The sequence below is a fragment of the Pteropus vampyrus genome, unplaced genomic scaffold (assembly GCF_000151845.1).
Source record: "Pteropus vampyrus isolate Shadow unplaced genomic scaffold, Pvam_2.0 Scaffold2, whole genome shotgun sequence".
NCBI classification, from domain to species: domain Eukaryota; kingdom Metazoa; phylum Chordata; class Mammalia; order Chiroptera; family Pteropodidae; genus Pteropus; species Pteropus vampyrus.
Window position 1 is genome coordinate 18,535,049 of NW_011888783.1, and position 26,894 is coordinate 18,561,942.

The following is a 26,894-nucleotide window of genomic DNA, read 5'->3' on the forward strand; positions in this document are numbered from 1 at the left end:
TAAAAGAATGTAAACATTTTCATTATTTTCACTTCATTTGTTCAGTTTATATATCCCATTATTTGCCAGGCACTTGTCCAGTTCCTTGGGAAATAATGGTGAAAAAGACAAAATCCTGCTTCATGAAGGTTACATTTTCTGACAAGAAGGGAGAAGATAAAAAAGAGCAAGTAATTAAATAAGAATTTCAGGTACTGATATATGCTATAAAAAACATAAATGATATAAAAGTACCTAAATAGGTGGTCATGGGAGGGGCTAAAAGTACATATTCTGGAGCCATAACATCCATGTACAAATCCAGGCTCTATCAATCAACAAGTATATGAAGTTGGGCAAATTATCCACACTCTCTGTCTCAGTTTTCTCATCTGTCTAATGGGGACAACAATAGTACGTACCTCATGGGTTTGTTGGATTAAATAAATTACTGTGTAGAACAATACCTGACACATAGTTAGTGCTATGTGAGTGTCTTCAATTACTATTTTCCTCTCTGAGTAACTCACATTAAGCTAAGACTTAAATATTAAGGAGTTTAAACTAATATGCATAAATTAAAGAACTCTACCAAATAAAGAAGTAGACTAAAATGCAGCTCTTTCCTTTATATTTCAATGGTTTACAGTAATAAAGTTACATGAAGACAAAACCCTAGTAGCACCTTTCATCACTCGTCTTCACATTCATCCGAGCTTTCTTCACTCAGCTCCTCGCTTTCTCCTTCACTCTCACCGCTACTCTCTTCTTCACTATCTTGATCATCTTCCTCAAGATTTTGAGCTTTCTCTGCCATAGAAAGGAAGAGAATTGCTTAAAATGTTTCGTAACATTTCTACTCTATTAAAAATCATAATTCTCCTTGCTTCTGCCTCCACAAAGAAATACATATTTTTGGAACATGAGAACTGAGCCGAACTGAACTTTGCTAACTGTATATGAAGTTAAAGTAGTAACGCGAAGAATATATTCTTACTGGCATAAAGATATTTGTGGATTTAAAGTAAATTTAAAACTAGGTCGATAAAATGTTTACTATTGTCAACATAATTCTTACTTAAATAGAATAAGAGTAAGTGAGATTTAGGGTAATTTAGAGGGTGCTGGCTTTCCTTGGAATTGTGGGGTAGTCCCTTTAATACATGAAGCAATTAACATATTCTATTCTCTCTGAAGACCTTGTCAGTGTGTGATGCCTGTGCCCAGGAAACCTGCTTTATTTGGGCAGTTCCACCCCACAGAGAAAGGAGTCCTCGTGACCATCCACAGAGGACAAGCTGGTTTCATCAAACCATCCAAGACAACCATTTAGCCCCTTTTTAACTGCTTCCTTAAGATGTACTTTACCAATCTCCTGGGATAATGGGATTTTAAATAGTGACTGCTCATAGTTCTATGAGAAAGAAGGAATTTAAAATTTTAAATTTACCCATCAGCAACATTTCTTCAATAAGTGAGAAAAACTCCTTGGCCTCAGGATTTTCTGGTTCATAGATTAGGACTGAAAATGAACAACAGAACATATGTTATTAATGTTCAAACTGTTTCAGCAAACAGGCTCCTCAGAATGAGATTGAAACTGTCAGTCAGAGTAAGTGCAAAAGCACAAAGCGATAAACACCAACAATTATACCATCGGTATATTAAGTGCAAATAGAGAGAATTCTCTACTTATGCTAGGTGCTTTGTAAGACAAATAATCCTCATTTTATTGTCTACGTCCTGTCCAAAGAATGCAATGTCTATTACTGTGAGGCATCCCTCATAATCCTGAAACCAAGGTATTTTTGACTATAATCATTCTGCAAATAAGGTACAAATCCTGCAAAAAAGACTCTGCTAAAAAGAATGTGTGCCTAGAGGTCTGTTAATCCCTCACTTCATCTCACTGCCCCTCTCCCCATGTCTACATGACATCCTTTACTAAAGACCTCATCTGAACAGAAGGAACAGAGTTTCCACCCTCCCTTATTTTTCTTTAGTGCAAACTCTTCCATGGTAGAGATGCTAGTTTTAAAAACTCATCTTTCAAATAGGGAAATTGATATTTCTTATTGTTCTTCATCCTTAAAACTTTTACCCTAGTTTACAACCCAGTCAGCATCTACCTAACAGTGTTCTCCCTCTTCATCAGACCCTTTGTTTTTAGCACTATTTACTCCTTTTTGTTAATCCTTTATATGAATGTGTCATCTTTCCTTTGGACCATACCAATAGAATTTTTTTTAGGTTTATTGGTATGGTACCAAAGTCCTAGAGGCCAGAAAAATTTACACCTTTTGTTCGAGAGTTTTCTAGACTATTTATTTTTTCAGATCTTGCTCTACAGACCTCTCTCTACCTTCTTCCTACCAGCCTTGAGGAGTATTCATAATTTGGCATTGTCCATTTAATGTTGTGACACTCGCGTGATATCTTGATGGCCCCCAGAGGGCACTGAAACATCAAGTGTGCTATTGGCCTGGCTAAGATATGAGTGAACTGCATGCAGATGGTTCAACTAGGCCCCATTGGCTCATAGGACCTCACCCCATATGGCTTTCATCCCAACACATCAAACCAGTGTCTTCATTTCCTAATCCACTAACATAACAATCTACCATCAATCTGGTTTAGCATGACTGTATACTCACTCAGAAGCTGCTTTTAAGGATCCTATAGGTATTTAAATATCTTTTACGGTTTCTAATAAAAGTAATTTTTTATACATTTTTAACTTGGACCAAAATACACTTATCATTAGCAGTCTAAATCTTTCTCTGAGGCTAAGCCTCTTTCTGGAGCAGGGTTTCTCCAACTTGCTTCCTGAGATATGAGTTTAAGATTTTAATATGTATTTGGGAAACTAGGTTAAATGAAGTAGCTCAGGTAAAGCTTACACTAAGAAGCAACTGTAAGATTTTACAGAGCCATTAATATTCTCATACTATTATAAATCTTATAAGGAAAACATGGTTTCCCCAAATAATTATTTCCATGGAATCTTTTTGGTAGAACATTTATTAAGAAATCTTGAATATTCCTTAGAATACAGTTTAGAGAATTCCACATTGGAATTAGGGCTATTCCATGGGACTGGAGGATGACATCAGCTGCTCTCGTGGTTTAACAAAACCTGCTGGCAATTGTCAATTTTCAGAGTGAGAGTAAGATATCCACTTTGAAACTTAGCCTAGCAGTATCCATTCTACATGATGAATCAAAAATTCTTCTTACTCTCTGGCAGGCTAGTAGGGTTTGTAAATAAGTAAGAGAAGCCTGTAGCACGTGCAGTAGGTGTCCTGGGGGTTATTTCCCAACCTGGGCCCATAAGCAGAATCCAGCCTTGAAGACTGTCAAATGAGAATCCTGGTTCCGCCACTGTCTAGCTGGGTTACCTTGGGGAGAGTATTTACTATTTCTGTACTTCAGTTCCTTTATCAGCAATAATGCTATCAACCATATTGGGCTATTTTAATAAATCAACGAGATAATAAAAGTAAAGTACTTAGTTCAGTCCTCGGTGCACGTTAAGTTCTGAATAAACATTGATTGTTATTCGTTTTCCCAGAATGGTTCTGGGCCTAGAGAAAGGGTTAGTTCCTTCTTAGGCATTCAGTGGATGCTTTCTTCTGTTCTTCTGGCTTAAAGGCTGGGGCAGGGAGCCCGGGGTGGGGAGTGGGGTGGGGGGGTCGTTCTTCTGCTTATGGGGCTCTGAGTCCTTCAGATTGAAGTTTATTCTATGGTAGACTGAACGTTATTCTTGTTCACTGTTTACATCCCTAGTGTGCCTGGTATAGCTGGAGTCCTCAAAACATTAAAAAATAGAATAAATGATCATAAACTACTGAGTAGGAAGCAGTCCTTTTTTTGCCTAGATAAAATTAATTACTCTAGGCTAATACGAAAGGGTGATTATTTTACTCAAAAAGAAATAAACATTACAGGAACTATGTTTTCTCAAGATACATCTGAATTTGTGTTAGACTTATAATGATAAGAACCATTTTGGTTTTTAAACCATTATTCTTATGGTTTTAAACCATTATTCTTATGGTTATTTTATCAATTATTATAATTGATAAAATAGGTCTTCCAGGCCTAAATGTTTTTTGGTGTTGGACCTAGGGCTGCCTGTGAAGAGTGGTGCCTTAAGAAGACTAAGCTGCAAGTTCCCTTCTTACAGGTGAAGAGACCAAGAAATAAGAAGATTGATTGGCACAAAATCTCACAGTCATTCATGAGATGAATTAAGATAAGTAACTGGGACTCTTAACTTTCAGTCTCACTTAAAAATCACTTTTCTAGGCTGCCTCCAATGCCTGGCAGGAAATGGCACGGAGCAGAGATATCAGTTCTGCATGAGACAGCAGAAAAATGGCTGAGGAAATATTAGGACCATATAAAAACAGGGTGTGGAAGAAAGATAAAATTTAAGTCTTCACCAACAGAGAAAATATCTTGGGGGAACCTAATACAAATTTTTAAAAGGTGGGACAAAGAGAAAGGAACCCATGAGTACCTGGGACACCAGGTTGGCAGCCCTGCAGCCAAACAAAGATATAAATAATTATACTGTGATTGGACAGCAAGAAAACAAAACAGGAACCTAAAGCCTGTTAACGAAAATGAATCTGTAAAACATTTCTGAGGGACAAAGATGGATTATTTAATAGAAATAGAAGCCATTTCAAATCTGATTAATCCATAAAGTATATCTTTTCCAAGTCTCTGCCTGCTTGACCAGAAGTGTATGCTTATTAATCAAACGACGAAACAGAAATAGAAAATTAGTAGACAATCTTAGGCTTTCAAGCCAGACCTGGGATCTAATCCTAACTTTACCAATTAGTAGCTCTGTGACTTTGTGTGAACTAGTTCTCTTTGCTTCTAGCCTCAATTTCCTCATCTAGAAAGTGTGGTTAATAATATCAGCCTCACGGAATTATTTTAAGCATTCAGTGTAATACAAATGCTCCCCTAGTAAGTGCTAAATACATACATATACAAATATGCAAATGTATAACCTATGTTTACATATATAATTTATAAAGATATAAATACATACAGAGAGAAAAGAAGAGTCTGTAGAAGAGCTAGAAAACAGGAAAAACAGACAAAGGAATATCTATAGTAAGAATTTACATATAATATTTTGGGTTCCTTGCTAGATGAAAAAAATTTATTTTGTTTGTTGCTCTAAATACAGAGAGGAACTTGCAGCAGCATCAACCATCTCTGGGCCTCTTCTTCCATGATTCTTATCAGCCTCTTCTTCCTCTGCAGAGCAGTGCTCTTTCCCAAATGGCTCCCTGGATCATGGTGCCTGTATTAGGGCCCTCCATAGCTCCTTTTCCAATAGTCTAGTCCTTAGTTTTAGAGGCACCACTATTTTACACAGACAGAAAAGAGTGAACAGTGTTACTGGATGAGCCAATAGGGATGAAAACCAAACCAAACCATGACTATGTCAACCTCAAAAGGGTTTAGAGCATGTGTGCCCTGATTTCTGCTTTCTCTCCAGCTCCCAGCATATCTGGTACAGATACGATGCTCAATATATATTTGTTGGAAGGAGTGAAGGATGGGAGTGAGTTTTTAAAGGGATATAACCCAATTAAGAGAGATCAATTTGGATTTTTTTCCATCTATACCGACCTGGCACTTAATGTGTGTTCACTGGTTTGAGTCAGGTCAATAAACATTTTATTGAGCACCTGCTGTTTATGCAGCATACTACAGGGCTAACAGCCAAAACTGACTGACAGATGTGGTGATTATCAGTGCATATATTTTATAAACTTCAGCCAGAGGCTTTCTAAAAATGATTAATAAATACAGAAATATGATATATAAATTTTCCCACAATTAGGCTTCACCAGAAACTCAGAGAATTGGGCACTAGAGATACAGAGTCACTCACTTCTACACTAGCTCCACAGAGGAGAAAGGTATTGTGGGAGAAGGAGGCTTGGGTCCCAGTTCTGCCTATGTCACTAGCTCTCTGAGTGGGGCTGAGCAAGCTGCTTAACCTCCCTCTGCTTCACTTTCATTATTTGTAAAAATAAAAGGTTGGGCATGATTCCCTCTAAGGATTCCTTCTGAATGGAAATTCTATGTGGGCTACCAAAAATACTTTTAATCAAATATTTAAAGGTCAAAAGTGCAAGACAAGGCAAATTATTTTGGATAGAAAAGAGATAATGTTAAAGTATTCAAAAATTAAAAATTAAGTAAAAAATTAGCCAATGATTTAAGAAATATTGTATCCATAGTGAGGACTCTTTGTAAGGCAAGTGAGAGTAGACCCTCACGATCCCTATACTATATATTCACTTCAAGGACTTTTACTACGAGACTTAAGTCTGACACTAGTTAATATTTTGAGACTTATTATTAATAAAGTTTAATTACAGAGTTGCCATTTCACTTTAAAAATAACTATGACAAATATATTCGAGAAAAATGGGCAAAATAGTTTGAAAACAATTTGGATTTCAACAGAGATCTGGACTCTTTTAAAATCATTAAATGAATGTTTTAAGATTTAGAAACTACGATCTTCAAAATTAAGAATTCACTGGATAATAATGGAGTCAAGCAATCTAACAGATGCAGAGTTCAAAACACTGGTTATAAGGATGCTCAATGAATTTAGGGGAAGTGCAGATGAATTCAGTGAGAACTTAAAGAGATAAAAAACATAAAAATAGAAATGGAAATTATAAAAGGACACCAGTCAGAAATGAAGAACACATTATCTGAGATGACAAATATGTTAGATGGAATAAACAGAGTGGATAAAGAAGAAGATCAAACCACCAATATAGAGGATGGGGAAGCCAAGGGCACCCAATCAGATGGCAAGAAAAAAGAAGCCAAGAATACAATAATAATTTAAGGAGCCTATGGGACACAATTAAATGTAAAAATGTCCATGTCATGGGGGTACCTCAAGAAAAACAAGATGTTGAAAAGCTATTTGAAGAAATAATGATGGAAAACTTCCCTCGCCTGGTGAAAGAAATAGACATACAACCCAATGAAGCTCAGAGAGTCCCAAGAAAGAGGAATCCAAAGAGGCTCCCACCAAGACACATCATAATTAAAATGCCAATGGTTAAATACAAAGAGAGAATCTTAAAAGCAGCAAGATAAAAGCAGTTAGTTACAAGGGAGCACCTGAGACTGGCAGCTGATTTCTCAAAAGAAATTATGCAGGACAGAAGGGCTGGGCACGAAATATTCAATGCGATGAAAATCCAGGATTTACAACCAAGGATACTTTATCCAGCAAACCTATCATATCATTTAGAATCGAAAGACAGATAAAAAGCTTCCCGGACAAAAATAAGCTAAAGGAATTAATCAACGCCAAGCCAATATTACAGGAAATGTTGGAGGGGCTTCTTTAAAAAAAAAAAATGTATCAAAAACATGAATAAAGAATGGTAAAAAATGAAGGCCCTTAAATTGTGAAAAGGTTCTATGCAATCTGCACGACCCCTAACCTGTAACCTCTGTGACCTCATCTACTATCACACTTCTCCTTGCTTATTCTGCTCCATTTATACTGTCTGCCTAGCTATCCAATAGGCACACTCAGTACTTCAGCATCTCAGTACTTCTGCTATTAATCCTGTCCTGCCTGGAACTTGCTTCTTCCAGACTAGTTTCCTCAACTTCTTCAAGTCTTTGCTCAAGTCTTTCCATGAGACCTCCCAGGACCATCCTATTTAAAACTGCTTTGCCTCCTCCTAGTAATTTCCAGTCCTTCTTCCCTACTTTGTTTCTCTCCATAGTACCTATCATTTATTACACATTCTTTATGTATCCGTTTATTATCTGCCTGACACTAGATATAAATGTGGGATTGTTATCTCTCTTGTTGACTGCTGTATTTTCAGTGCCTGACACATGTAGGCACTCAAATATTTGTAGAACAATTGCATATTAAGTAAGATTTGCTGCAGTACCTGACACTTCTTTGAAACTAAAGGCATAAAGGTACTTACCATTGTCATAAAGGTAAGGATTTTGACTTATTTTCCAGTGGTGGTAATTAGTCTCTGTTAGTTGATCCCACTCAAAAGTAGCCAGAAGTCTAAATTAGTCCTTATACCAATCAACCTAATTTACTATCAAGGAATCACTGAGACACTATCAGGGAAATTCACTAGACTTATAATAATCAAACCATTTTACATATTATGGAATGTTTTTAGAAACAAAGAGAAGATTGAAAAATGGGAAAGTACTTTGTACTTACTCATCTGACATAATTTTTTTGCCAAATGGTAGTCTTGGCTCATTTCTGCTCTCAGGAACTGGAACACATTAAGAATTTTTCAGATAAGTAGTTTTGGAGAAAATTTAAATGTCAATTATAAACTCTCTAGAAAATATTCCATTAATGATTAACTATTTTGCTTTTAACATTTACATAATTTTTCCAGAAGTGAGTCTGTAATCAATCAATTAATTAAGAGTATTTAAGGACTTCTCATGGCAAGGCAATATAGAATAAGTATGATACCTCTACTTTCCTACGACCATACTATATATGTACTACTGAATAATTTGAGAATATGCAGATTGACTCAACTGGCAGAGACAGTGAAGACATTAATCATTTTAAAATTCCTTTGGTTCAGATACAGCTTTTATTTGTGAATTTAGTCCATAATTACATGACAACACTTAGTAAAAAAATATAGAATTACAATTATGTATATGCTTTCTTCTAGGAAGAAAATATAGTAAATATCTCTGTTTTCCTTATATGATTCTATGGCTAGCAGTTGGGTTAAATTATCTAAGAAGGCAAGCATATTAGCATTTTCTTTGTGCTAAAAAAATAATTGAGACTTCTAGCCATGATGGAGTTAACAGAGAGCAGATTTACTCTCCCTCCTTAAACAACCAGAAAATTGGACAAAATATATGAAACAACAGTTTTCAAATGCTGAACAACAGACATCACAGGACAGTGATTCATCTCCAAAAGAAGAGAAACAAGATGGGACCTATATTGCCTCAGTTTACTGCTTTTAGGCTGTTTCCAGGCACCAGCATTGGCAGGGAGAATCCAAACAGAAACGAGTAATCTAGCTGAGCTGAAATAATGGTATAGAGTTCAGAGAGGCCAATGTGGCCATAATTTTCAAGGGAGGAATGAACTTCACAGGCAGAGAGAGCTCCAGCAACCTGCAGAGGTGTTTCTTAGAGTCTTTGGCTGGTACCAATCTGCATATGAGCATGAAGAAACTGAGGCTGAAGAAAGAATCACTGGAATGAGCAAGTGGAGCAATCACTGGACCTCTCACAGGGCTAAAAGCTCATGTTCTCTCCAGCCAGAGTGGAAGGTCCTTCGAAAACACAGAGCATTAGGAAGAGTCCTCATAAGGTTACTGCCTTGGCAGTGTCCCCACACTATAAAGGCTGCTCTGGACCCTCCCAACAAAGCTTAAAAGCAAGACTCAAAAAGTGATACCTGCTTCCAAGTAACTCAACTGTGTCCAGATCAAAGTTCTACAATATTCAAAGAAAAACAACAAAAGTTTGTAACCAAGAACATGAAATTTATGATGTCTAGGATTCAGTAACAAATTACCAGGCATGCAAAGGTTCAGGAAAATATCTTAAGCAGGACAAAACTTAATCAGTAGAAATTAACCTAGAATTGAAAAAGATGATAGCATAGTAGATAAGCATATATGCCATATGCTCAAAAGTAGAGGAAAATATGAATATAATGAGAGAAATGATAGATAATGTGTGTTTATATTCATTTTACAGATTCTATGTTGGAAGGTGCTGGCAGCTAATAAAGCCCAGGGATGCTGATAAAAATTCTACAAAGACACTCAGAAGCACCAAAGGATTACCCAATCCCAAATGTCAGCAGTGCCAAGGTTGAGAAACCCTGCAATAGGTTGAAGAAGAAATAGAAAATCCGAGGTATCCAACTGAGATTCTATAAATTGAACCTATAACTAGCCCACCTACCCCGCCTCTCTCACTGCCCAGATAAAAGATGGCAAGGTGTTACAGATAAATCTCACCAGAAGTCCCTAACTCATTTTGTTGGGCGAGTGTAATTTTAATCTCTAAATCACACAGACATTTCCAATAGGAAAATTATAAACTGGTCTACCTAATAAATTATGATATGAAAACCTTTTACACATCAAATCCAGCAAGATACAGATGAATATAACGTGATCAAGTTGAATTTATCTCAGAAATTCAAGGATGGTTCAATATCAGAAAATCAGTTGTTAATGCACACCAATAGATTATAAGAGAAAAGCTAAAATCTAAATATATGCGAAGAAATATTTTTTAAAACTTTAATCTTCATTTTTGAAACAAAATTTTTTAAATGTTAAGAATATAAGGGGATTCTTTAAATTGGCATCTATTAAAAATTTTTATCAAAGATTGTACATATGATACTATTTAGAAGCGTTTAAATTAATGGAACAAGAATTTTGGAAAATATCATTTATGTTTAGAAGCAGACCTCTTATCTAAAGAAGAAAAAGGGAAAGGTAATATGAATAATAAAAATCAGATGTGACAGGATTGTAAACAAAGAAAATGCAGGCCAAGCTATAAACCATTAAAGCTAGTAAGTTAGTATATCTAGGTTGCTGTAAACAAGATTAGCATATGAAAATCAATGGCGTTTCTACACCTCGTAATAATTAGAGACTAATGAAACGAACCCATTCACTATAATGACAAATTACAAGATCCTCAATAACAAATGTCCCCCAAAATGTGCAATTCCTTTATAAAGAAAATTGTAACACATTATTGAGTGACATTAAAGAATGCATTACTATTTATAAAATATATGGGGTGAGGTAGGGAGAAAGGATGGGAGGATGGGATTATAACTGCAAAAAATAGATAGTGAACTTAAAAGAGATAGCGATAGAAATTTAAAATTAAATATACGGAGAAAAAGACAGAAAAAGAAAGCAACATCAATGGCCTTTGGGACAATATTGGGTGGTTTAACATATATATGTGTAATTGTAGCCTTTACCAGAATACTGTGAGTCACTTCCAGAATCTTCTCTCACCTTAAATCTGGTGAAAGTAGTAAGAGAGATGAATAGCCAGGTAAGCGTCTGTATGTGGGCAAGTATCTTTTTACTATTGTTTTAATCATCAAGGCTATATATACCATTTAGTTATTTTAATAGTTTTTTAAGTTTCTTAAATTATAATGTACAAGTAAAACTTACTTCTGCCATTAACTCTAATGGGGCATGAGTATTTTTATTCGGGTCACTGTCTTCATCATCTTCATCATTGGTGTCATCTTCACCATCATCATCTGTTGATTTGGACAATTTATCATCGATATCCTGAAGGCAATGTTCATTATTTTTCTCCTGCTTTGCAATGACTGTATCTTTGCCCATTTCACCTAAAACAGAATATACATAATTTAATGAATATTGAAAAGTTCAAAAATTAAAAATGGTTACTCCTAAATTATAATATTACAAGTGTATGTGCTTACTGCATGGCTTCCTGTTCTGGACTGTATTTTTTTTTTTTTTCATGACTAAATAGCACTGCAATAACTTATTTGATTTCCACTTTCAAAAAGGTAATAAAACTGTCAAGTGAAAGGAAAAAGTCCAAATCAATAACATTCAGCTGATGTTAATTGTTTGAATTGTTTGGTGCTTAAAATTTTAATAAATGAAAAAGTTTTGTTTATAAAGAATATAATAATTTTAAGAAAAAAGAAATTAATGCTATTCTAGCTCTAGAAATAGATGTCCTAAGTTGTTCTCATAGGGAGGTAAATACTAAATAAAAAACTTGAAGAGTAAAAGTAAGACTGGAGAGGCTGAGATGCAAATAGTTCTTAGGTCATGTCACTCCTTGGATACTTGAGAATAACGTTTCTTCTCTGTCTCTCTCTCAAAACACACACACACACACACACAGAAGAAATACATGTGGAGTAGTCTACATATAACCAAAAATTACACAACATTATTAATGATTTTTCTTAATGTCAAGTCACAGTACCTATGACCAAACATAGGTGACTGAAAAAATAAAAAAATAAGTTCTACTGACTACTCATTCAGTGGCTGGCACTATGCTGAGTTCCAGGCACACAAAATAAATGGTCATTGACCTCAGGGTACTTGCTAACACTTTAATGAGAGAGTCAGAAACATAATGGATAATTACAAAACCATAGGGAAGTACACCGATAATGATGTATACTGGGTAAATGGAAGAAAAAAGGAGGGCCTCACAGGAGTCTGGGGAGTGATCAGGAATTGTCCAGTCTGAGTGGATATTTTTCATGATCCAATGCAGAAGCAAGAATGTGTGTGGAGTTACAAACACTTTGATGCTGCTTAAGGCTCAAGATTGAGGCTGAAATGGTGACAGATGTGGTAGGGAATAGCTGGAAAATAAAGTCTTGTGGGCCAGAAGCCTTGAGATTTATCCTAAGAATGACAGAACTACTAAGGAAATATTTTATGTAGGGAAACAAGTATGATCAATTCTGCATCTCTGAGGCAAAACTTGGATAGCAGAGTGGAAAGTGTTTTTGAGGGGAGATCCTCTGCAGGAAAAGCAAGGGGAGAGATTAAAAGTCTCTTTAAAAAGTCCATTTGAGAGAGATGGTTAATGATAGGGCACAGGTATAATAGGGATGGAGAGGAGGTGATAGATTAGAGAAATATTTAAGATGTAAAATGTATGGCACAATCTATTGGGACATTTTCCAAACGTAATTCTCATACTATCTTGGTCCATTTTGCCATATATGTGTATCACCTATACTATTTACTTAATATTTTTCTTTGAATCTACTTTAACTTATAAATTTTGCCAGATTATAAATATCATCATCCATGGAACTGATGGATATATTAATAAAAATAACAATAATCATAACAAACATTATATGCCATTGCTCTTCTGAACAGTACATATATTAACTCCTTTAATATATAACAGTACATACATTAACTCCTTTCATTCTCATACTACTTTTATACCTTTCATAGATGAAATTGAGAGACAGGGAGGTTAAATAACCCAACTTTACACTGCTCATTAAGTGGTAGATCTGGGAGTAAGTATGGCTCCACAGTCAATATTCTTACCATGTCTTTTTTTCCTAACACACATTAAAATATACTACTATTAAAGTAATTTTTTAAAAAAGTTTACCATGTGTTTCCTTTGGGAAACACTATTGAGTGAGCCTGCCGACTCCTATGGCTCTACAGATCTTTCACAGTTTCAAACTGAACTTGTGCTACACCATCCCTTTCTTGTAAGATTTTGAGTGCCTGGGAAGTCTCATGAGATGCCTTCTTTGATGGGAGTATGGCTATGAGCTACTCTTAATAATACAGAAACACTTGTATTAGAAAGAAGAAAACTAGAAATCCAGGAGAGCGCAAGAGAAAACAATATCAAGAAAACACAAACACAGGAAAGAAAAAATTAGTAAACTCTTGACTGTAAGGCAAACTCCTGACTAAACAGAAAGTGCTGCTCTAAAAAGGGATACCAAGTTCTTCTAAGAATAGGATGGCTGGGATATTTGGGCCATCTACCTGCTTCTGTTTCATTTACAGTCTCCATCAGCTCACAATCATCCTGATCTTCCAGTGTGTACCCACCCCACCTTGTTCACAGACTCATCACACTGATGTCATCAGGGGAAGGTCAGAATAGGGAATTAAGGACTTTATGTGGTCACAAGAACTGTCTTAATTCACAAACACACAATGAGCATATGATAGGTGTCCTAATTCCTAGGTCTAAGGTAGTCCTCTCCCAGGTGCCATTTACTAACATTATAGCACCCATCACAACCTGTCACTATCATATTTGTTTGTTTATTGTGTTTATTATTTACTTTTAATAGTTGGCTATCTCCCACTAGAAAATGAACTTCATAAGGGCAATGACCTTGCTTATTTGCTAACTAGTGTATCCATAGCTTCTAAATCAGTGCCTGGCACTCAATAAACTGTTGTTGAATGAATGGAACTTATTACTGCTCTCATAGGTATTTTAATTCATTCTAAAATAACCTATCATTATCATTTTATGTAATTTATACCTGTGGATCCTGTACCTGTGTATCAGAAATCATCTGGTACATAAATTTGAAAAATTACTGATTTCCATGACCTGCTCCAGACCTACAAAGTTGTCAACATCTCAAAGGTCATAGAAGGAGGGCTGAAATTAGAAGCTACTCAAATAAAACAAATGTTATTACCTGTGCTTTCTTTTAAGAAGGAAGATGACCATAGCTTAGACTGTAGATTTATTTCTGTATCTTTATTTTCAATACTCTTTGAAGATACTCTATTTTCAATATTCTTTAAAGAAACTTTATTTTCAATATTTTTTGAAGAGACTTCTTTCCTAAACGTTAAAAGTAAATAGTGAAAAAATATTTTCCTAGATCACAATTCTGTTTACGCCTCAAATATGGATACACACACATATTTAATACAAACACTATAATACACCAACAATAAACTAAGTAGCTAAAATGCAGTACCTTTTTTCTGGAAAAGCATTAAAAATAAATTTTACTAATGATTAAAATTCTATTTCTACCTGGTATTTGTCTTTGTGTAATGATTCTTAGAACCTTTTCAGAGTTCTTTAACATAAAGCACAAATATAAGCGATCAGTTCTGTGAATGTGTTTGACACATCACTGTGATATATATGATGGAATAAAATTATTTAAGGAATACTAGCCTTGAGTTTTTTTAAGTTTGTAAATCAGTTCTTATCATTGCTAAACGCTACACTTATGGAGAGAGTCCAACACTAATATTAACCTTTGGTCATAACATAAAGTTGCTTGCTTTTTCATTAAGTCACTGATATAGAAATGGGTTAATTTTCTCTTTCACCTTTTAAGCCTGAAACCTCATGTCAATAAATGCGAGACACAGGATTCTTCTGTGATGCACTGTTTACTCACAGGCACCCAGGCTGGTGGGAAATAACCCCATGTCTACTTTCTGTGGTCTTAAGATTCTTTTAGATGTCTCATTTACCAAGTTTAAAAAATTCAACTTCTAGTTTACATGGAAAGATATAAAAAGATGTAAAATATTATTTTTTTTCCCCAATGCTATGGTGGCTCTGTTTTTTCCCTGTGGAAATGTGAATCCAGAACATTAGTACTGTAGTTGTTAGTAATCTCGTGCAATGACTAACAAAGAGGATGAATAGCTCGTGATATTCTTAGTACTATGAGAGGGAATGGAAGAATCTTTACTTCCTTAGTATATGCTGCTAAAGCAAAATTCCTCCCTGGTAATACAAAATGCACAGCAAAGACGATTTACATTTGTTCTGCCTCTACCCTCCTCAATTTTCTAATTGTGAAAGAGAAGATCCAAGAAGAAACTCTGCATATGAAAAGTTGAGAAGTCACTTAAGTATTCATTTTCTAGCATTGTGAGATTCTTATTGTGCCAAAGGTCCCCACAAGTGATTACTAGAATTTATTTCCTCTAATAGCTAATCTAGATAAAAGGGCTTTACTGCCTGCTTTCCCCCACTCCTACGAATTAGTTTATTTAATTGAATCTAAGATATCATCTATTTATTAGAAGATATACTGTTATTTAAGAAAAAGCATTGCCAAGTTTAAGATGCCATCGACTGTAAAAGATGTTAAACCATGAAGAAAATATATGTATAACTTCGAATATGAAATATGATACTTATATATTCACTAAGTTATATTCTCAAGGAAGGGATTTTAGCTAGTTTAGTTCTGGGTATTTGAATAATTGGAAATGCCTTTAATAATCTTGATACAACATGGAGGAAGCCAACACACGCAGTGCACATGTCATAAAAAAAATATAGGAGCATGGCCAAGTCATCATTTTAACAGCAAAACATGAGTTTCTCTTCTGTTCACTTTCAGTAGTCTCATACACAGTTTCAAATAACCAAAGGCCCCAAAGTCCAACCTCCTCTTCCACTATAATGTATTGACTTCCATTTGAGAAAGTGATATTATTAATGGAAACAATGCCTCTAACCATTTAAGAAAAATAGATAACCAGTATACTCTAAAAGATGTTTAATTTAAATAGTTACGATTAAGGAAAGATTCAAATTTTTATGTAATATCCTTTGGAAATGAAAGACAGTTAATTTAGTATCTGCTAAGGTTAGAGAGTTAGTCAAGTTAGATATCTCACTGGAACTTGCTTATGCTAGAGGGTAGATAACCTAGGTTTTAGGATTGTTCCTTAGTTAAGAGCACTGGGAGTATTTATGAAATGTCCCCAAATTTCTATTGGAATTAACAAGTTTTTCAGGAAGTTTACATTTTAAACTTCGTTTTAAAATGATTTATAATTTGCCAAATATGGGCCTAAAAATTAATTAAAACTTACTTTTCTAAGAATGTCCTAGCTACATTTAGAGAAACTTGTACTGCGGAAGTATAAAGTTTGCTGGCCAATCTTGGTCTTCGTCCAAAGAAGCATTTACTTAAAGTGTAAAAATGGGAATAAAAAATAACTTGTCATTCATTTTAGAAAAGATAAAACATATTATGGAATAACATATAGATATATTTTCAACCTCAGAGAGCTGAGTGCTATGGATCTGCTTCAGCCACTTCTATCTCACTTCTCAAAAGCTTGAACAAAAACCCCAACAGATCAAAGGTCCAAGGTCCATAAAACTTTGTCCAGCATTAAAAATATATTTTATCTTTATTACTGAAAATTGTTAATTAAGTGCAATTTGTTGGGTAGACAAAATATTTCACACATGGGATCTATAGTGTGGGAAATGATAGTGTGGGTTTTGTGTACAGAAAAGTTTAAAAGTAATAGTTTACAAATCCCTTGTGGCTCAGAGTAGAATGACAAATCAATCAGAAGATTAAGGCAAAGAACTGGTGAAGAAGAAACTTCTAGTCTTCCCTAACGCAAGCTGGACAGGGCCTTTTGGCAAATAACACTTGCTGGTCAGACTATGAAGCCTGTGCGGGGAGCAAGGGAGTGGAATGGAAAATTCATCAACTTTTCAGGTCAGTCGCACTGTTCCCTAAGCAAAGGTCCCTATGATTTTCTATTTTCTTACTTGATCATTTTCTTCCAGGACTGGCCCTGTTTGCCTTCAGCTGTGGGTAAGGCATCTGAGGTGACACAGCTGTACAACAGTGAAGCTTACTGGCTATACTAACCATCCCTCCTTCTCCCCCACTTCAAACAACAATCAATCCAAATCTAAAGTCTTCTTTGCAAGCAAATTAAAAAGGACATGATCATCTTACTCTTGCAAAAAGTAGTTTGATAAGCAGTTACTGAGATCAAGCAATTATTAATGAGATCAAGAGAACAAATCATCACTCTGATTCCCTATTTTGGCCCAGGGTGCATTTGATTTATCCCTGGGGTTTAACTACCTCTGGATATAGATTACACTTTGCTCCAGTTCCAACACTACTTATCACAGTCTAAGGACATTGGGGCTTGCAGTAAACAAAACAGTAATTTATCTTCATTAATGATCTACTAACTTTCATTATTATTATTAAAAGATATACTTCCCTCAAAGATTACTAAAATTGTCTTAGGTTTTTTAATTTAAATATGTTTTCAATCATATGATAGGATACATATATTTAAATACAGATTAATATATTTAACAGGGCATTTTTTCTCATTGCTTATAATATTTAAGCTGAAATAAACAGATTTTCATCACTGATCTGTTATACATTACTCTAATATAAAAATATGTATTTAACATGCAATTTATAATAAAGCCAAGGTGGATTCTAATTTTAATTTTTAGCTTTGACAGTGTAAAATTAAAATAAATGTTGCATCAGGTGGAATTTTTCCTAGCCAATAATATTCAGAATAAGCCAAAATAATATTAATTTGAATAGAATCCCACCAGAATGGTGCCTACTGACCTGTCAATAATTGATCTCTATGAATGTGTTTTATGATCAACTTTCAAAGTGTAATTTTTCATAGACTAAATAATAGAATATTAATTCAGGGGGCAGAAGATAATCTTATCAGGAAGGGCTTTGATGAATTATCAGAATCAGTGCCTTGAACAAAGCAGGTACTTAATATTTAGGTACCCAAACTGAACTATGATTCTATTTAACACCAATCTCTTCAACTACCCGGAGTGATTACGTATTTTCCTTATTTAGTAGTAATGATTCATCTCATAGTAAATAAAGATTCTGTTTAATTTTAAAGTAAATATTCATTTAAAGAGATATTCTGAAAGAAATGAGCAACTATCAAAGGGAATACGAATGAGCAATGAAAATTATATGTCAAATACAGAATACTTGGTGTTTAAGCATTAAAAGTAGAAGTGAATATTATCTACATCCCTACATTTTTTATCAAAATTCATTTTTCATTTTAAATGTCCTTTTGACTGAAGCAAAAGCTAAAGCACTAATTCATGCATTTCTAGCCTTTCAAATTTAATTGAGTGACAAATGATTGCAATCTCTAGTTCTAATTGCTCGAAAGGCATGTGATAGATCGGCTGCACAACCAGAGACATTTTCTTACTCTGACACTGTTTCATTTGGTTCAATCATCACTTTTTCTGAAAGAGAAGGAAAAATAAACTCAGTATTTTATCAATAGTGATGTTCCTAATAGAAACTCCTGATTGGCAAATATTTAGGCATTTTTTAAATGAAAAACAATAAAGGATTTAACTGCTAAGACTTCCAACCACACTCAACCATTCCAGTAGACTATCTTCTTAATATTTAGGATAAAATGGTGGTCAAACATATTTTTTTAAGTAATAAATCATTTACCCTTTGGATCAAACACTAGCAATCTGCCATTTTGTCTATATTTTGGTGCCTAAAATAGAAGCAGAGATAAAAACTAGCATTATCATTATTATTTTTGTTTGTGGTATTTAAAATAACTTATTCATAGGCTTTATATAAACATTCTGTTATCCAAGCTAAAATGTAATTTTATACTAAAGCAATTATTCAAAAACTATATAAATTAATGGTAAAAGAGAACTAAAGCATCCTAAAAAATAGTTTATGTACCCTTACCTTTACAGCGTCTGTCTTGCCTAGATAATTCCTGTAAAAACCAAAAAATTTACTTCATAAGTCTTTAAACACCTATGTAAATTTAGAATATAAATAAAAAGAATGTAGAACTCAGTTTGTCAGTAGAGTATTTTAAGTATATATTCTGTTTTTGTATTTGGTAGCATCATGTCCATCCTAACTGAAAAACCTCATTCTTCTGGATTATGAAATTGAGTTAAAAAAAAAATCTAGAGAAATTAACTCTTCCTCCCCATTTCACCTTAAAGTCTATGTAAAAAGAGCTACAGGAATAATTTTGCGTGTTAGAACTGATGTATTAAATAAGCCTCTAACTCTGTTACTATTTGATTTTATAGAACTTGGTCTCTATCTCTAAATACAATCAACAGCAGGTTAAGGACTCACTTTTCCTACTGAGCTGACCCTAAAAACCATAAATTCAGATTGGCTTATGCTTACACCACCTCTTTTCTCCACCAAAACAAAACAAGATGTAATCCAAACTACTGCCATATTCCAGGTCATGCATGTTAAAAGAAAAACACATAGAGTATATATAAGGCAGAACAGAAAATTTTTCTATTATATTCAAGATATAGTATTTTTAATATCATTTTGACATACATTTAAAAATTAACCTTTGATTTTTCTCCAAAGATACATTTAAAATATAATTCTTACCTTATCAGTTCCTGTATACGTTTTAATACTTACTTATATGTTAAAATGTTTTCTCTGTGAATTTTTACCTTTCCTAAGTTACCCTATGTAGGCTGATTTTCCTATAACTGAGCTCTTTATATGTTTGCATAAATTGCATTTTAATTGCAAGAAGAAAAATCAAGTCATAAGGTTTTTTTTTTTTATGTATGAGAGAGGCCTGACTTAAAATTTTCATAGGTAACAATTCACTTGTTCCGTCTCCCCTCACATTTATCACCACATCCCAAGCCAGACTTTTAAAATTATTAGCAGTAGTACATACCTAGGGATTTCTGGAATACAAAATTCAGGGCCAAAACTGTGGACAATAAAACAGAAGGTTCATTATTTTCTATTAAATTTTTCTCTTTTTAAATCCAACTGTACTGATCTGCACTCCTGAATAAAGCAGTAGTACGGAAACTCTTGCCTCAGGCTTTTTCTGGTCAGCACTAAACAAGCCAGACATTAGACATATTATTAATTTGATTATCCCTCTTAGAAGCTCACAGAGAGCTAAAATCTCTTGTACAAGCAAGGTACCTTTTTGGGAAAAATGGTTGTAGAAAATCAGACTGTAAAATAAATGAAAGATTTTACCCTGATTTTGTAGGGCAGTAGATACAGCTCAGAAGCTAAAACAATGCAATAATGAAGCAAATAAGGCCTTACAAGAAATCTAGGATGACTTTTCCCACCCACCACAGACATTCACGATCCTCTAGGCACCCATGTGTCTGGGTAGTCATCCCTTTATATTTAGAGCCCTCTCCTTTCTAGCTCTAGGATCTTCATGGATTGCTACAGTCCACCTTTTACCTGGATGAAACGTTAGTGCACACAATTCTCCTATTTTCACCTGGTAAAAAAAAAAACAAACCACAAAACAACAACAACAACAAAAAAAGGGTGGGAGGATCCTAACCCTTGTTGGAAAGCCGGGTCTGATTTTATCATTACCTAGGAAGTATTCATTTACTCTCCTTTCATAAAATTGAATTCCTAGGGGGCAGTAGAGTAATACTCAAGAGTTGGGGCTCTTGAGTGAAGAGACTAGATTCACATCCCAGTTCTGCCACATGCTAGGTAAGGCTGGGTAAGTTACTTAACTTCTTGAGATCTAAGTTTCTCCATCTGTGAAAGAGAGATCACAATGGTGCCAACTTCACTGGATCACTGTAAGGATTAAATAAGATGATCTTGATAAAGCGTTTAGCACGACTCCTGGCACATAGGAGGGACACTGTAGAAACAAGCTGATGTTTTATCTAAAAGAAAAACTGGGAAGATATTCTGAGGAGCTGATTAAGATTGCTTAGGGAAACAAAAAAGGAGGCTTTACTATGATGGAGACAAACAGACTAGCTCTGAAGAGTTTTAATCAATTAATTAAAAAATCACATAAGCCCTAAAATAGTAACACTTGCTTAGAAAGATCATTGATGCCAGAGAAAAAGCAGAGTAACTGAGAACACAGGTAAAGTTAAAGCAGTGACTCAGAAGCTGAGCAGAATGAGGTACAGCCATTGTATAGGTAATATGTACTTTTCAAATAACTACCAATATGCAAAAAATATCTCTGAAAGGAAACGCTTTCAGAAAAGAAACTAATAATATTGGTTGACTCTGCAGAGGAAAAACAAATGGCTGTAGGGCTGGGAGGGAGTTTCTGACTCTATGTTCATCTGTACCACCTGAACACAAGAGTAGTACTGTCCTAAGACAGAGCAATCAGAATAATTCATAAGCTAACACAGTAACTGGACGAAGGGATGAGCCTGTGATCCAAGCTCAGCTCATCACAACCTTTCTCTGAGACTTTTCCTAGTGGAATTGTCACAGAGGTAGAAGAATATGAGTCTAGAGCTCTCAGTAGCCATGGTTCTAGCCTCTAAGAAAAAAGTGGCCTGAGAGTGAAGCAGAATATACAATAGAATTGGGAATGACAGATGAAGAGATGAGAGACACCACTGATGTTTGAGTCACTGTTTCTAGTTCAACCTTTGCCTTTACCATGGGCCAATTTCTCTTTTCGCCGAAACTAGCTGGAGTTGTTTTGTAATTTGAAGCCCAAAGAGACCTTGACTAATATGGCCCCTACTCCTTGATATAAAAAGAGGCTAAAATACTTGACATCATGTAATAAGAGCTACAATACTAGAGATAACATAGACTGTGGGAACACTGAGTGAGAAGTGATTAATTCTACCTGCTATGGGAAGACTGAGTCAGATTTCACAATGAAGCTGGCATTTATTTAATCAAGTCAAGACAAAGTAGTCACTCAATAGAAGGGGAAGAGAAATCCAGCATTTTGTTGGAGAATGGCAAAAGATGAAATTGGAAATGTATGTGGGACCAAATTTTAAAAGTTGTTAATTACCACAATAAGGATTTGGGGCTATAACCAGAAGGCAATAGAAAGCAGACGAAGCCTTTGAAATTCTGTGGAGGGTAAATCTCAGAGAGAATGAGGGGTGGGGAGACCCGTTCAGAGGCTACTGCAATAGTCCAGAGAAGGGTGAGCAAACTAAAGTCTACAGGCTGGACATGACTCACTGTCTATTTTTGTACATGAAATTTTATTGAGACACAGACGTTCTCATTTGTTTGCACATTGTCAATGCTAGCGTTCAAACTGTAATGGCAGAGTTGAATAGTTTTGACAAATACTGTATGGCTTACAGAAGTTTGCCAAACTCTAGTCCAGGGAAAAGAGGATGATGTACAAAGCCAGGAAGGTACATGTGAACAAAAAGAGAGGTGAAAGTGAGAGTCGGGCAGAGAAGTGTGGGAGAAGAAAGAGAATTTGATGGTTCTAGCTTAGATGACTAGGATGAGGGCACCAGGAGAGGAACACAATCAAGAGGATAATGAATTTGTTTTTGGAAATTCTGAGTTGGAGATGCCTATAGGTTATCTGAAATCAAGTGTTGTTCTATATTCAAAAGGGAGTTAAAACTCAAAAGAGAAAAGATGATGTATGGAATAACTGAGGAAAAGTGGGAATACATGGTATGGCCCATGTAGAATAAGACAAGGCCAAGGATAGAATCCTGGGAAATACCAACATTTAAGAAAAGGGTGGAGGAAAGAATCAGTCAAGGAAATGCACATAAGCAATAGGCAGACAGATAATTACAGTGGTGGAATGCCTGCACCAGGATGGAAGCTTCTTGAGAACAGAAACTGATTCTTATTAGTGGGTCCCATACTACTTTAAAGGTACTCAGACATTGACTGAATTATAAAACCATTAGAATGATATAAAGGAACTTAATTGGCTTAAAAGGCTCTTATAGTTAAAAAAAAAAAAAAAAAAAAACCCATAGATTTGGGAAGGTGATTCTGAGAAAAGAGCTGATGAAAAGAGATATAGATTTGTTTGTTTTTAAAAAAAAGTATTATAAGATTTATATTAAAAGACAGGCAGTATTAATCAGAAAATGAACATATCTGGATAAATAATGTGCATGAGAAAATAATTTGTAAAGGCATAATTGCATGATTAGATACATTTGAAAATATTCTGTGTTTTATGTAAATAAAAATGTACTTTGGGGGCCAGGGTGGGGGTCATGATGGGCTCATTTCTAAAAGAAAGGGCTTGGTTCTTGTCTTAGCTATATTAGTCTGGACTCTTGTTTGAAAGTTATAGGAACCATGCTCCAGTTAGTTTAGGTGAGGGGCAGGAGGGAGAGAGACACACACACACAGAGAAAGCATTGCTCATAGAATCTAAGAGTTGAATACCCAAGCAACATAGAAGTCAGGACACAGTTGATACAGCTGTGCTCAAGCAGGAGGAGCGGGGACACTTTCCTTGTTTATCTCAGCTTCTTCCTGCATGGGGGCCTCATTCTCTCTCTCACTGCAGACGGATTTTCTACACACGGTGAAAAATAGGGCTCCCAGAAATTTTTAAGTTTTATGTGATACAGTTCCAGTCTTTAAGGGAAAACTGACTCTCAACAATCAAAAACTCCAGTCAAGCAGTCAAGGGCCCAATCAGTTCAGGTAGATTGGGGGGGGGGGGCTATAAAAGAACAGATAAAATCAAGCCACCTGAAAAGAAACTCTAGTGTCTAGTGTACTCCGCGTCACATAACCCAGTGCTCAATAAATATTTGTTGAATGAATGGAACGGGAAAGAAGGAAACAAGAAAGCAAAGGAAAAGAACATATTAAACTAGGGCTTCACTGTTCAATATGGTAGCCACTAGCCATCTATGGCTATTGAGAACTTGAAATGCATTCCATTTGAGATATGCACACTGACATATATATTTTTTTTTTAGAGACTCACAACAAAACATTCATTGGTGTTTTTAAAAGCTCTGACTATGAAGCTCCCTGAAGGTGCTGTGGGAGGTGGAGGGGTGGGTGGGACAGAGGAACTGGCAGGCAGCCGGGCCTCAGGTCTCCAGATAAGGAGGTGAGACAAAATTCAGCAAGAAGAAAAATGGGTGGTTTGGCTTATTTGTAATATTTTTCCCGCTTCCTTGCAGGTGAACAGATACTGGGAATTGGTACCTAGGGTTTGACAGGAAATGAAAGATCTCCAACAGTTTTACATGGATGGACTTCGGGCAGAGGTGGCTACCTTCTTTTCATCAGAGAGGTGGTTAATAGCTTACACTGTATCATTGAACTGTTCACACCCCCACTAAAACATTGTACTCCCACTTCTCTAAGTAAGTGTTCACTAGCCAGCAGCTATAAGTGCCAAATAGGTTTTATTTGGATTTTACAGGCTTCAGAAAAAGCTTTTATAAAACAAGCCACTGACTTTTAAAATTCAGATTTTACAAAATTCTTATTTTGGGTTTTTCTTGTAATATTGAAAGACATTTTTCTTGATCCTATTTGTGTAATTATTTTATCATTTTGTGCTATCTTGTATTCTAATGGGCAAGAGTGAATTAATAAGACAGCTACGAGTTCAGGGCCTGCAACTGTGGTGAGAAGTAGAGACAGAGCTGATTAAGCACTGTCCTCTATCCTAGAGGAGCTTAATGGGGAAATATATTAGGATGTGGCGGCAATAATTCATTGCATTGCTCAGATACATATAAAATGGTTTCAATGATCATCTATCACTTACATTCATATTTAAAAGTGACTACATATAATTTTTGTATATTTCCTTTACAACATAATATAACGCCCAGACTATGGAGTCAGATTGCCTATGTTCAAACCCAGCAAATTCCTTAACCTATGATTCAATTTCCTCAACTGTAAAATGTGGATAAAAATACTACCTACCTCACAGAGTTATTGTGAGGATTAATATAAACTGCTAATAAGAGTAGTATCTCCTAATTCAGTTATAATTATTACAACTCCTACTCCTTCTATTACTATTGTCATTATAAAGTACAGCCTAGCAAGGGCAGTGCTGAAGGTGAACTCCGACTTAAGGAAGCCAGATCTAAGTGCGCAATTGAGACGGGATGGGGTAAAGGGGGGAAAAAAATTAGTTCAAAAGTGGTGGTAGGAAGCTCTGGAATTCTGGAGTGGTGCAGTGGAATTCCTACAAAGGTGATGGAATTCAGCTCTGGTAAACTTTTTAACACTCAAAGTGCAGTGCTGTTGTTTTTCTGAGATTAAAAACAAAAACCAAAAAAACTTCAGTTAGCAAAAAGTAAATAACAAGGTGGATTTGGGGATCATTGTATTTGGGTTTTAGGAGAATTAACAAATCAAAATGTATTTTCAGTGTCTTTTTCAGATTTCTTTTTAAAAAATAACTTTCAGGGGTCTCAGGGGGTAAGAACAGGTTCATCCAATTCATCTATGCCCTCTAGGAAATCAAATGATAAATTTATAATTATGTCATGTGTTAACTTAAATGATAAAGGGGCGTGGTGTAGTTTGAGTAGTCAAAAGACCACAATATGATTTTTGAAATCTCAGGTCAATTTCCTCATCTCAAGGCTGAAGACTGAATCTTACAAGTGACCCATTGTCCAAGCCCCTCATTTTACAGAAGTTGAACACAAGGCCCGGGGAGGTTAAATGATTTGTCCAAATTCCACCGAATTTTTTTACTGCCGAGCTAACTACGTCTGGAGAGTAATGACGTCTGAATTACAGCCAGTAAGGGTTCCTACTGGCCATTAAGCGTTTTCCCCAAACAAGTAAAAGTAAAAAAGAAGAAAAGAATAAGGAAAAAAAATTTAAGAAGAAGGGCGGAGCAGGGACCAAGTGAAGTAGCGGGAAGCCCTGAGATGGAACGTGGCTGCCTTCATTTTGGGGTGGGGCGGAGAAGGGGAGTCGGCGCGTGGGAATCCGCAGGGCAGAACTTGGTGGCGTAGACACGACTGTCAGAACTGCCCCGTTACCCCTCACATCCACGAAGACTTATTGCCAGCCCTCCCTGCCCAACAACGGCCAGAGGAAGAAGCCCAGTGCGAGGCGCACCTGCAGGCGCGCGGATCCTACCTTCTCGCGCGCCGCCTCCGCAGCCGTGGGGCCCCGGAGCCCGAACCTGGAGGGTCCGGAGAAGTTTGCGGGTTCAGGCGCCGGGCCTGGGGGCGTCCGTGGTGAGGGCTGAGTCAGGCTGCACCGGGGATGGGGCGAAGGAGACCCGCAGTCGCCCCAGAGCCTCTTACCTGCTTGTGTCCCTCTCACGCCGATCATCTGAAGGACAGTCACCGAAGGCCAGTCCAGCTGGAGGTTCGCGCGGGTTTCGGAGCACAGAGCTGTAGACGCTGCGTCGCCATGGAGACGACACCGCTCGCGGCTGGAGCCCGGGAAGCCGCCGAGGGACGGGGCGGAAGGGGCGGGGCTGGGGCGGGGCGAGCTCCGGGAGCCGCGGAGGGGCGGGGAGCGCGCCAGACGAAGCGGGCGGAGCGGGCCGGGCCCGGGGCGGGGCGGGCCGGGGATCAGGCCGCAGGGCCGAGGCCGGGGGAGCCTGGGGCGCCGCTGAGGGGCAGTGGGAGGGTGGAGCGGGGGCGGAGCAAGCTCGTGGAGTCAAAGAAGGTGCCCCGCAAGAGAACCGGATCCGAGACAGCCCTGCGGTTCTGGGGGTCACGCTGCGCCGCGAACTGGGTGCATACACCTTCGGACACAT

General features: G+C 36.4%; 1 protein-coding gene across 1 annotated transcript; it reads right to left on the reverse strand.

The window, feature by feature from the left end:
• Nucleotides 1-583: 583 nt before the first annotated feature.
• On the reverse strand, nucleotides 584-26,894 carry ERICH2 (glutamate rich 2). Its single transcript, XM_023528460.1, has 11 exons — nucleotides 26,434-26,894; nucleotides 20,100-20,135; nucleotides 19,112-19,142; nucleotides 18,857-18,905; nucleotides 18,600-18,636; nucleotides 16,434-16,529; nucleotides 14,273-14,421; nucleotides 11,238-11,422; nucleotides 8,249-8,306; nucleotides 1,430-1,501; nucleotides 584-789 (listed from the first exon to the last, which is right to left on the reverse strand). Exons 1-11 carry the CDS (start codon nucleotides 26,892-26,894, stop codon nucleotides 671-673), a joined length of 1,293 nt encoding a protein of 430 aa, XP_023384228.1. The 3' UTR covers nucleotides 584-670.